General features: G+C 40.0%; 1 protein-coding gene across 1 annotated transcript in view; it reads left to right on the top strand.

Moving 5' to 3' along the window:
* Positions 1–401: 401 nt before the first annotated feature.
* Positions 402–13316, top strand: part of PIKFYVE (phosphoinositide kinase, FYVE finger containing) — a 60738-nt gene continuing 47823 nt past the window's right edge. Inside the window, exons 1-5 of the mRNA XM_010081240.1 lie at positions 402–573; positions 2138–2290; positions 8231–8349; positions 11080–11251; positions 11983–12190. Coding sequence (XP_010079542.1) covers positions 402–573; positions 2138–2290; positions 8231–8349; positions 11080–11251; positions 11983–12190 — 824 coding nt within the window. The remainder of the gene's footprint in view (positions 574–2137; positions 2291–8230; positions 8350–11079; positions 11252–11982; positions 12191–13316) is intronic.

Below are 13316 nucleotides of genomic sequence, written 5' to 3'. Positions count from 1 at the left end.
ACACCATTGACAGATCTTCTCTTGAGCTGAAGTTAAAACTTTATGATAAGCATGCAGAGTCTCCATTTGAAAACTTCAAGTTCCCATGAAACAGCAACTGGAGTGTGTTGTCAGACAGTGTAGTGGCTGTTTACTTACTTCGATTGTTCTGAAAGTTTAACTAGGAGTTCTGTGTTGCTCTCTGCACAGGTGCTGATCTCTTGACAATGACTAGGCAGGGGACATGGGCTCCTAGCTCTGGTGGTCTTGACCTGTGCTAATAGCAGACGTCTGTGGTAGGTGGAGTGAATGTGCCCCCTCTAGCATCTAATGAGACACCTCCTTTTCAGCTGACTGAAGATGTTCTGTTTCACCATCCTGTGTATAATGCATGTTGATGAACTCTTTCCAGGGCACGTGAAATGGCCGCAGATGACAAACGATCTCCAACACTGGACTCTACCAGTGATCTACCTCATTCTCCTAGTAGTCCGTCTCATCTCACTCATTTCAAACCTCTGACTCCTGACCAGGATGAGCCTCCTTTTAAATCAGCCTACAGCTCTTTTGTAAATCTCTTTCGTTTCAGCAAAGGTAAGTGCTTGGGGGAATGTGTGTGCATGGAGTGTGCATGCTGTCTGTTTTATTGATGCCCTCTGCTGCCACATAAAATTGTAAAAACACCTCTGAATATAAGAGCACAAAGTCAGATGGCTGGCCAGATGGATGGTGAGCCGGTTGTTTTGTGAGGGATGTTGCATCTTGCTTTTGAGTGACATAGTGGAGCTTTGCTGTGGGAGAAGATAGCCAGCATCTTGCAGCTAGAAATCTGTGGCTGCCCGAGAAGGTCAGAGACAAACCAGTTATCAGATAGTATTGTGTAGCTTCTTATCTGGGCATCTGGATTTCCTTTGTATGAAGTTTTTGGCGCTAAAAGGAGGAGTAACCTTCTGCCAGCCTACTGAGCAAAATGTGTGCCTGTCCTTCCAATGCAAGTTCTTATTCTCGACTTTCCCCACTCCTTGCTTTCCTGTGCATCTTGTACCTTAATTTGGGTGGCAGATGAACTGCAATACAGCAGTGTATTTACAGGAAGTCCACCCTTAATTTTCATGGCCTAGGTGTTCCGCATCAAGAGGTCTGAAGTGTTGTTGAAGTTTTGTATATTAAAAAGTACTACTTGATTTTGGCCTTGTGCTACATGTATCATGAAACACTTCTATTCTCAGTAGGCAAGCTCTTAAAGACCTATGTGATTTTTTATTTTTTGTTTCAAAGAAATATACTGCAAAGAGTGTTGAATGAATGCACCTTGGTGTTGTAAGAAAACTGTGTATCTCTTTGCTGGAGACAGCAAACAGGTCATCTGCTTTTGTTTAGTCTGTTTATTATCCAGCTCTGCTAAGCATACTTATGCAATGTTTGGGCTATGGAAAAAGAGGGTAAGATAACTTTTTGTATAAGCAAACTGATCTCTTCAGACTCTTCTTACACAGAATGAAAAATACTTAGTATGACTGCTATTAGTTTGCATAGTAGGTATCACCTGTCGTGATTAATTTGTTGAAAGTAACATAAGATGTGGTCGATATTGGCTTCACTTGTTTGTCTCTGCCAAATTTAGCTGGAGTCAGCAAAGTGTTGTGTTGAAAGAATGGGAAAACAACCTTGAAACAGTACATGAAATGAGTATATGACTGGAATCAGTGAGAACCTGTCTATACTTGATCCTCTGATGGAAAAGGGTGGCTTACTAAAGGCTGTAGTAGCTTTAGTATGACTTCAGTACTGGCTTCTAACGTAGCTGAAAAACTTTTCAGGGCAGAAGCTGATAATCAAATATAGCTATTCCATGTGGCAAGAATAGTTCATGCTTGCCAGTGTGGTTTTTTTTTTTTACATTAGGGATATTTCTGAAATAACCTGAGCCTTGACAGACAAGTTCTACATACTGGACTGTTTACATGTTTTCTATGGTACTTTTCAGACTAAAAATTAATGTATTTTGTTATGTGTAATAATGATCCAAATGAGCTATTTATGAGAGTTTTTTTACCATTACTTATGCATGTACTACTGGTTTTCTTTATCATGTCTGAACAGTTGGTTTCTTACTTTTTGTCACCTCCAGATGATGGCAGGCTTTCATCCCCGGCAGAGAGAGCAGAGGCAGGACAGAGTGATCCACAAGCATTTAGTGGTGGCTGGTCCAGTCCTCAGCATCCCACCAGGGCTCAGTCTCTGAGGTCACCGGTTCCCTACAAAAAACAACTGACTGGTGAGCTGCAAAGAAGATCTTCTGCAACACTGGGTAATTTTAGCTCCTTGTGCTACAAGGGAATGTTGTACTAGCCAGTCTGGGATGGTTCAGAGTGAGGTGGGAGGAGATGAGCAAAGGTTCATTGAGTGTCTAGGTTGATAGCAGAATTTGGTATCAGGCTACACTGCTTCTGTTAGTGAGGTCACACTTCAACCTTGGAAGCATGTTCCCTCCACCCTTCAAGCAAGATGCTGTTGTTGGGGCTCTGCTTTTTCAATTAAAAAAACCGTCTGGAACAAAAGAGGCTGCCAAAACACATCCAATGTCTGAAAGTCACTTGAACCTTGATCCTGAAAATTTGTGCTTTGTCTTGAGAGACTTCAATTTCTTAACAGCCATGTGCAAACTATAACTTTAGAGCTCGGTTTGAATGGGGTTGGTGTTTGTGTCTTCAAGGGAGTTATAAATGCAGGTTTTTGCTTGTAGCTGTTTTGAGGAGAGTTGAATAGGAACTTGTGTCTAAACCTTTTTTATTCCTAACATTTGAACTATTGCCAGATGCCATACTGAATCTCTTTTAGCTGGAATGGGAATTGAATGCGATTTCAAAGGTGCAACTGTGTAATAGCTTTATGAAGAGCTAGTAAGTAGATTGCAGGGATCCATCTTAGATCTGCCTGGTTACTGTTGGCTGTTTGTGATAGCCTTGAGCAAGCTGCTAAGCTGGGTAAAAATCCTGTGCAAGACAGCATTTCCAAGAGTATGGTATCTAGTGCAGACAAATCGGATCTTAAATTTTGTTAATGTGTATGGGATTTTCAGACAGATGTCTAGTCTTGTTAACCAGGCAAAAGTCCAGTACAGACAACTACCATTTTCATCTTTCTAAGTCATTTGCATGCTGTCTTAGTTGAATATGTTCACCATCTTTCCCCTTGCCCTCTAGTACTGTTTGTGCTATTTAGTTGTACCTGTCATAGCAAACCAATTAAGTGTTGGTTTTTTTTTTTTTAAAGCTTTTCTCAAATACCCCGGGTACAGCAGTGTGCTCTTAGCTGACTTGCCAATTTACTTCATTCTTAGCTACCTTTTGTAAATCACTTGGAAATTATCTGGGGTTTACAGGTTAAAAACCTTTAGGTGAAGTAGGTTGGTTGGTACTCAGAAGGCAGAAATAATTTTGCTGTTTGACTTCAACTGGGAGTAGGCAGCCAGGGAAATGAGACTTAGGTCTCATCAATTCCTCCCCAGGTTTTGAGGAGGAACTGTTGCTGCTTTATTCCAACTCCTTTGCAGGAGCTCCACTCATGTCCCTGGGTTTGGATGAAAGTACGCTTTGAGGATTTCTGAACATTAAGCAGAAGAGAATTTTACTCCTGCCATTGCAGCTGATGCTGTGCTGCACAAATATTCTTAGAAATTATTCTCATATCTAACAAATGAAAAGTATGAAAAGAAGTGGTATGATTTACATAAACACCTAGGCTGATAGGTCAGTTCACCCTCTCAGTTCAGTGACAGTGAGGTGTCTAATCTAGTTGAGTTTTCTTGCAACCTTGTATCTGCAGGGCTGTAAATGTCTCTCTAGGCTTGGCAGTTACTCAGCTACTTCATAACATGGGCAAGTGTAGGCAGAAAAAGTCCTTCACAAAGGTCTCTCTAGCCTACTTGAGTTTAAATAACATGTCAAGCTTAAGCAAACTAAAAGGAATAAATAAACAAAAGGCTGCTGGTGCCTCTAAACAGCAATGGAATGAAATTTCTCCTGAAGATGCTGACTCCACCCCTCGTTGGTCTATTAACTTGCACCGTCTGCACAGCAGATACTCCATTCCTCAGGGACTGTGCTGGCTGACAACTCCAAGCACAGAACAACATGGAGGGATGGTGGCTTTTGTCCGAAACTGTCTAGTATCGAATATGTAGGATTTCAGTTGTGTGCTTCCCTTCAGGACTTCTTACACAAAAACGTTACCATAGCACCTTATTGGATTTTGTGAAACTAGGAGCTGCTGGGTGCTTGGCTTATGTCAGAGATGGTTTGTGGGTTGCATGGCTAAGGAAACAGTGCTGAGACTCTGCATTGACTTCTGTGGCCTCCCTCTTGGGTAATCTGTTACATCCTCATGTGCCGGAGTAGGGAGCTGTTGTCAATTCTACAGAGACAATGGGCCCAGGTGGTTGTATTAGACTGCATGTGTCTGTGTGCGCTGTCAGCTGAGTGCTTTCAAGGTGCTGGATTGAACCAAAAAAGTCTCATACTGAGATAATGTCACAGTTTGCAAATCCAGTTTAAGGAGAACTAGAAATGCTGACCAATTGGAGGGGGAGCACTGGTAGTAAAAGCACTTTTAGCTTGTTACCATGCCATGCAGAATAATGCTGTTATTGCTAGACAATTGTAATGGAATAGCAATTGTAAGGAAAGGCCAACAATCATACGAGGGGGAAGAAGGCCAGAGGAAAGTGTGTGATGGCTATTGGGAATCATAAAGAACATGACACATTACCAGAGCGTCTTTTCTATTGAAAAAGGTTTTGGAAAATGAAAATGCGTGTTGTAAAATGAAGTTAAGGGCAGCTTTCATACTTTCCATGTCAGTACTTCGTATGGCATTGACTTGAGGAAGACATGATGTTTGAACTGTGATAGTGAACTTGAATATGAAATTATATGCTTTGTCAGTGAATAACTAGAAAACAATTCAAGCTGGTTTTTTTATTGTCAAAACTCTGGTAACCCCGATGGGGTTATGTATTTATTGCTGAAATTGTGAAGCTCTCTCATGTACCTCTTGTGTTAGTGTATGGTCAGCTCACTTTCTGTAAACAGAAACTAGCAGTTAAGTTGCAACAAAGTAGTTCTCATAGTGTTTTTGTCTTGTCATTCACTCACTGTAAAATTAATGCTAAGATACATGGGGTCATGAAAGAAACTCTGGAAAAGTATATTTCAGTGTCTCAGTAATTGAGGATGCAGAACAATTGCATGACTTACTGAGCAAGTATTTCTGTGGCTTGAACTCGGAAGAATGTACTGAGTAGGTAATCATAGGTGGAATGGTATTGCAGGTTCCTTCCCAGTGATCACAGTTCAGGCGGGGACAGTAGGAAAAGGAGGAGAAAAACATACAGTATTTCAGACAAGGTATAGGCTTTACCAAGGATCGGCAGCCATGAATACATATAGGAAGGATGAAGGTTACTGTTGAAAAATTAGTTTTGTTTTGTTTTTTTTCCAGCTGTGGGACTTAACTTTTAGGTTAAGAAGGATAAATAGGTTAGAAATAAGTTAAACAGGAAGTCTAGGTGGGATTCCTTTGGTATACTGAAGCTTTGTCCAGTGAACATGTAGATGGGAAGGTATAGGAAAAACACAATTGCTGCATCAACTGGTAGTCCTGAAAAGATATGTTCCACACTCATGTTGGTGTGTTACATTGAAGGACTGAGATGCAGTTGACTTTTGTTTATTAAATGCAAAATTATATCAAGTGGAAAATGACTGTCTTTTATGAGTGTTTGGCTAGGGAAGAAGAGTAAATGGAAGAAGATATGGTAGAGTTGTGGACTGAGAAGGTATAAGGACTCTACATACCGAAACCCTGAGAAAGCTCTCTTCACTTCCTGCAGTTGTTTTTGTGCTGATTGGACAATGACAAGCAAAAGTCTGTGGAGCTGATCTAGTTGTCCTAACAGATTAAAAACCCCATAAATAAAGTTTTGGGTGTTTTTTTTGTTTGTTTTGGTGTGGCTTGTTTGTTTGTTTGCTTGTGTTGTTTAAATAGCGTATACTGAGTTTGCTTTAGGAGCACTAAAAAAGCTTACCACTACTTACTTATGTAAGTGTGGTCAACTCTCTTGGGATCAAATCAAAAGAAGATATGAAGTCTCTTCATAAGTGCAACTGATGGCAGTTGGGATGATGATGTGGGCGAAGCAAGAAAAATACTCTTATAGTTTGATAATACTCTTCTGTTTATGGAAGGGAATGTGACTTTTGGAGATTCAATGGTGAAATAAAGAAATACAGTTACGAAGCCGAAAACATACACATCTCTAAATCATGTGTGCGTTAACTGAGAAAATAGGTGTGGTATTTACAGTAATGGAATTTGGATCAGGAATAAGAGTTAATCTAAGATTGGTACATGTGAATTCTTTTGTAAGAATGGTGTTTTAGACAATGTGTCCTGTACTGCAGGAATGATAACTTCTTACATCCTTGATATACAGTGTTTTCCCCCAGAAGGGGAGAAATCATGTGATTTAAAAGGAAAAGAGCCAACTGAATTTTGATCTGAGAATCAGTCAGCTTCTCTAGTATAAACAGGCTAGCCATGTGCTGCTACTGCTGATGGCATGCTTTTTCTAATGTAGATTAAGTCCTTTTGACATGGTTTTATGTAGCACAGAAAAGGGCATTTCCTTTTCTCACAAGAGAACCAGTGTGGAGTTACCTCAGTCATTTCCTTAGTGCTCTCTGTGTTCATACCTGGGGAATCACTTGCCTGACAAGATTTGTAGCTAGTTAGGCAGGAAGCCTGATAGTAATTTTTTTAATTGTAAGAAACATTCCTGGAAAGAAGATACTCTTGAATTAAAAAGTTAGAGCAGGAAAGTCCAGGAAGTAAATACAGCATAGATCTTGTGATAGTAGTAAGGATGAGACAAAAATGTCTATGGCATTATCAATGTTTTGTTAAAATATTAAAGTCTCTTTAATCACCCAGAAATACTCAACTTGGTGCTGTCCAAAAGTATATTTGTTTGATTTTTTTTTTTTTTAATTTTAAAAAAAATTCAAGTGGCTAACCACAGAACTGGGCTTAAGCATTCTTGAGTCTCTTCAAAATCATCTCCTGTTGTGGATTCTTTGTTGTACATAGGTCATTAAGCAGCTATATGTCTGCTGATTAACTAAAAATATCTACAAAGAACCTGAAGGGGAGGCATGGAATCCCACAGTTTTAATCACATTACTCTAAGGATTTTGATCTCCTGCATGCAAAGGAGTAGCCTGGCTGTTCCTGCACCGCAACAGTTAACACATTTGTGCTAGTGCTGTCAGCATTCCCGCTGACATCAGTGATATCTAAAGCAGTAAACAGAAAGCAGCCATGTCTGTTCTTTCTGAACTAGGGGGAGTCAAAATAAGATGCTAGTCAGATGGAGAGCAGCAAAGCTGGTAAGAAACTTTATTCAGAAAAGTTGTTGATGTAGAAAAATTATTCTGAAAATGTTTAGATTAATACAACACTGTGTTTGCAGATCTTTCTGGAGAGAAGAATCCTATTTGTAACTCATAGAGCGATGCTTCAAAGTAATCTAGCCTTTTATAGGAAAGGAATTAAGTGTTACCTTTTTATTCAGGAGTCTCTTTGCTATAGTTAATCAAGAATGACTATACAAGTTCTCGACAACTTGGCTTGTTTCTTAGAAAATAACAAAACAAAACCTCAAAAATGTGAACTTCTGGATGTGTTTTATTCTGAGTTAGTTGCTCAGTTTCTGTTAAAAACAGTGAGTCCTGAGACTTGCTGTAGTCATTTATAAATAAGTTCAGGTTAAGGCATTGACTTATACCAGTCCTAGAGTGAATGTGAATGTTTTTGCAATTATTTTGTAAGTATAAATATTCTAGAGGGCATTCTAAAATAAGACTCCAGTGCTTTCTAAAAGACTGTTACAAGGTTCATATAGCAAGTTGAAAGTAACTTCACTTCTTTAAAGATGTTTTCATTCTCAGAGATCTTAAGTTGGTTCTTGTAAACGCAGAGGATAATACTTAAAATGTCAGTTGAAGAAAGCTATCTGGCATGAGAAAATCCTTTTAGGGGAGAAGAGTGCAAGGGCTAGAAGTGCTACCACCTGTAACTTTGTAAAGTGTGTACATATGTGAACATTTCTCCCTCTAATGGGGTTTTGTGTTGTGATGTGAATATTGATGTATCACTGAATAAAAAAATACTACTCTCCCTTCCCTTCCAGACAATCGAAGGAAAGTAGAACCGCCTCTTGGAGGTCATGATCCTCGAACAGCAGTTCAGTTAAGAAGCCTCAGCACCGTTTTAAAGCGCCTCAAAGAAATCATGGAGGGGAAGAGCCAGGTACTTCTTCTGAGGGATTTGTAGGGCAAACTATCTAGAAACTGAACAGTTTACTGGGCTTCTCTGAGCTTCATTTTTAGAGACATCATGGGGATTTTTTCAGATGTTGGCAGGGTGAGTGAAAAAACTCAAAAATCATTGTGTGAGTGCAGGGGAAACAATTTAAGTTGATGCTGACTTTTGACAGGTCAAACATCTGTCATATTGTGGGAGTGAAACATTGCAGTTACTTGGCTTCTTGCACTTGAACCAGATGCACTCATTTTAGACTCCTTCCCACTTCATATTACCTAATCTAGTTTTACCTGATGGCCTTCTCCCTTGAGGGCTTAACCATAGGTAGGTGAAACACATTGACACACCAATAGTAGTGAGAATTCTTAGGATGAATTAAATCTGCTGCTTACTGTGGTAGCGATTGGTCAGCAGTATTTGCTTGAAAAGCTTGTCCTGTTAATCGGTTTGTATTCAGATGGATAAGGGTCTAGTGGTTGCTATTGACTTGCTGATTTCACCTCTCTCTGCTGTGTTGGACTGTGCCTTTAAGAGGAGGATCTAGTTGAGTAAAGAAGCCACAGCTATTTATAAGTGATGGTATAAATAGCTGTGACTGGGAGCAAGACACAAACAGGCAAAAGTGCATTTAATTAAACTGAATGAAGAGGAGAAAGGCTTTTCGCTTGTTAGCTTTTATGGGTAGACTTTGAGTAAACTCACTTAGCTTCCAGTGCTATTCTGCTTGTAAGAGTAACTCTGCTTTGGTAGAAAGGGCAGTCTTTTTGAGGGTGAAACAACAGCCTTTGATTGCAGTAAGCAGGGCATTGGATGTGGCCCCTACTAATATCTCCATTCGTGGCAGCTTCTGAAGGCCCTGCAGATTTTCAGACATCTTTGAAGCTATGAAAGTGCTGAAACAAACAGTATATAGCAGTAAATGGATATGTCTAGATCTTTCTCTGAAAGTGGTATATTAGTTGTCAGCATGCTGACTTTTGTAGAAATGGTAATGCATCGCTGCCCTTGACTGCAGCTGTGTCTTTCTTGAGTCACTCCAGGCAACAGTTTCTTCCTGCGGTGGACTTGGTCTGTCTTTACAGGAGAACACTTTACTGTTGTAGAAGCATGTGTCAGACCCTGGAAGGTACTGCTGTAATCAACCTCTACTCCTGACAGGGGCCAGACTTCTGAACCCCTCCTTGTAGGCTGCTTGTGTCGTGAGTGTTGGCTCTGACTGGAGCAAGGCAGAGAGCTGGAAGGTGTCACCAGCAATGGCGGGGTTTCTAAACCCGGTCACATGCAAGCGGGGCAGAGGCACTGCTTCTAGGAACAGCTGCTCTCTAGCTGGCAAAACAAGAGTCTTGGCTTCTCAGGCAAAGCTGCAGCAAAAACTGAATTGGCATCCCCTGCAGCTTTTAGCACTTCCTTGGTAAAGCTCTCCATTGCATCTTTCTCTGTTTGAAGCTTAGTGTTAGTCCTAACATTTCTAGACTTTCTTGAACACTAGACTGCCTTGAGCAGTCTTTGACCTCTTTCTGTATAGGTTTTTTCTTGGGTGAGGACAGCATTAAATTGTTGTCTTGTTTATCGTAGCTCTTTTGGTCTCCAAATTGGTCTAGCAGCTATGTCAATCTTCACTTTGTGAACATCCAAAAATAAACCCCAATTCAGCATACACTTTATAAATTTAGTTATGTGAAAATCAGAGTACGAATCTCCTTTCTTCTCTGTGATTACTCTCTTCTCTGGTTTTGAGAAAATTCTTGTAGCACTTTCTCTTCTGAAGAAAAACTCGGAGTATTCAGTCCCTCTGAAAAGGCTGATTGCCAGAACTGAATGCTAGCAAAGACTGTTTCACAGTCAGAGCTGTCATATGACCATTAGCAGTTGTCTCCATTCATGTTAATTGTAGCTGGTGTGCTCAGAATTGTAATTGAGAGATTTGTCTTGCTCTGTTTCTAGCTGCAACACCAAATGGGAGTTCTCTTTATTTTCAAATCTTAAAAACAAGACAGAAATTCCTGTGGCTGCACCCATACTGTAAATCAGTATATGTTATCTGCTGAATGTGAATTCCACAGTTGTCTACACATAGCAGTTAAACTGGAGTTTTGAAACAACATCAATCTGGGACACACGCTTTTACAACTGCTTAGTGAGGTTTTGAAGAAATTGATCACATAACAAAACTTTTCACATATATCTACAGTCCTTTCAAAGTACATCCCAGTATTAGCTGTTGAAATGATCTCCCTGCAGTAATAATTCCTGATAACTTGATTACCCCTGGATAACAGCATCACCTAATGTGTGGGTTGGTTGTTTGTTTTTTTTTTTTTTTTTTTCCCCAAACTGTGCTAGTTGAGGGCCTGTCGTGTGCTAGAGAGGAATGAGAGGGAAGAGCAATCAATACTTCATATGTTTGTTTCTTCTTGACCTTCATCTACAGCTTGTGATAGTTTTTATCTGATTTGCTTCCATATTGGGTCAAGAAGGCAAAAGCTTACTAGATTTATCCTCACAGTTAAGAGCTCTCAGCCTTCTGGCTCCCTATTAAACCACATGAAAAATCCTTTCTGTGCATGTGTGTGCTTATAGACGAGACTGTGTGTGCACACAGATGTGAATAAATGAAATTGTCCTTTTCATGTGCACAGTCTACAAAGCAATCACAAATCTAAACTTGCTTTTTTATTTATAGAAAAAGTTTTTTTCTGCTGTCTTGCCTTGTAGGACAGCGACTTGAAGCAGTACTGGATGCCTGACAGCCAGTGCAAAGAATGCTATGACTGCAGTGAGAAATTCACCACTTTCCGGCGGAGACACCACTGTCGACTTTGTGGGCAGATCTTCTGTAGTCGATGCTGCAATCAGGAAATCCCTGGAAAATTCATGGGCTACACAGGTAGGGTTTATTTGTTGAGAAGCAGAACATTCTCTGTGTGCTTAGCTCTGTTTAGACTACTGCCTTTTAGATTCTTGCATCCGCTAGAGAATGCTATGCAGGTCCCTACTGGACTTAGAAATAAGCAAGAAGAATCACAAGACCTAATTGTACAAATTTCTTCATGCACGGTGGTGGATAATGCCACACCTGCTTATTTTTACCAACACTGTATCCACGATGACAAAACAAATATGATCGCTGTTTAACAAGGGTGTTCACTACAAAAAGTGTGCTCAAGTAAAAGCTGCTCTTAGTAATGGTAGTTTTAAAATGTAATGAGCCGCATATTCTAATTGAGGGTTAGGGAAGCCCTTTCAAATACCAACTACCAAACTCTAGACATCTCCTGATGGAGGTAATGGTTTCCAGACATCAGCTGGTATGTATTATCCTGCTGGCTGTTGTAGTACCATGATTTGAGTGTGCATGTGTGCTCTCTCTCCCCACCCCCACAACCTGTTTCTCTCTTACTGATCATGTGTTATGCATCGTTTGATTTGGAGAAATTCTGATCGTATGATTATCTGGGCTTTTGCTCCTTAAGCGGATATGAGAACTAGACTTAAACATGCAAAGAGGTTTTGAAACAGGAAATCCTTCTTTTCACACCACTACACACCTCTGATCCTGTAGGAACAGAGTACTATTTGTTCCTGTTCACTTACACTCTCTGGTTCCCCTTTCCATAGGGGATCTCCGAGCCTGTACTTATTGCCGCAAAATAGCCTTAAGCTATGCACACTCCACAGACAGTAACTCCATTGGAGAAGACTTAAATGCTCTGTCAGATTCTGCATGTTCTGTATCAGTGCTGGATCCTGGCGAGCCACGCACACCAGTTGGGAGCCGTAAAGCTAGCCGCAACATCTTTCTGGAGGAGGATCTAACCTGGCAAAGGTAAAGTAAATGGCTTTATGCTGACCTTCAGAGTCTTATCTGTGTTTTCAGGCTGGTACCTGACTAGACAAAAGCTGGTGCTTTCCATCTAGGAAGCATAGACTTATGTCCTGTAACAAGAATTTAATCCTGTGCTTGCTTCTGATATTCTTCTATTCACGTTGAAATGTGGAAACTTTTCTAGTGGAGCTTTAAATTATTTGCAGTTCTTCCTTTAAGATATTGAATCAGTGATTCTGTACCAGTGACAGAGCAGGCTTTTAGCTTCAGAGTTTAAAAAGACAAAACAAAAAACCATCCCTTTTAATCACCAATGTATCGAAAGGCAAGTCATGTTACACTGATGCTTTACCTGTGAGGTTTTGGATTGGGCAAGAGAATGTAAGAGATGCTGTCTGTAAATAAAAGAGAAATTGTGGAAGTAACCAGCTGTTTCAACTGAAGCAGGATTGACAAGACAGCTATAAAAGTTCTCTGATCTCTTTTCAGGGTATGCTTCTTATTGCTCTCAAGTTAGGGGGTCTTTATTTTTGGAAGATGAATAGAAGAACACTGTACTTCAAGTGGTATGCAAGTTAATTTCTGAGGACCTTGATTTAATTTAATGTGGGGGGAGGAAGAAATAATCAGATGTGGTGTTTGTGCTCAGTTCCCTAAAAACAGAAGAAGAGACAGGTGTGAAACTTCTGAGGAGGTCTTGAGCCAGAGTCTTTCCTTAGCTGAGGGGTAGTGTTAGTTTTTCAGCAGATCTCTTCTAGTTATTCTGATAGTATTAAAAGAAAAACCTGGAAAAGGACTATCTTCAGAAAATGCCATCTTTTGCTTTGCATGTTGCTTTTCAGAGTATATGGAAGCAATGAAATAATCAGCTTTAGGCCTAAATAAAGGAAAGTATTTCTGGTTTAATGTCATGGTCATCTAAAGCAGTAATGTTGCAAAGCTTGGAATAAATACTACCAAATTTTGAATTAGGGAATATGTGTATGTGTTTGGAATGCTTCTCTTCAGGTGTACAAAATAATAGTAGGTATCATTAGTTCTGTCTTCTGGTGTGTTATTGGTATCTCTATGAGAATTCAGCGGCTTGTAGACATGAACATGTGCAGAAGGCGTATTTTTATTTTGG

Source organism: Pterocles gutturalis, unplaced genomic scaffold (genome assembly GCF_000699245.1).
Source record: "Pterocles gutturalis isolate BGI_N339 unplaced genomic scaffold, ASM69924v1 scaffold19016, whole genome shotgun sequence".
NCBI lineage: Eukaryota > Metazoa > Chordata > Aves > Pterocliformes > Pteroclidae > Pterocles > Pterocles gutturalis.
The sequence above is the reverse complement of the archived record's forward strand: the minus strand, read 5'-3'. Positions and strand labels throughout refer to the sequence as shown.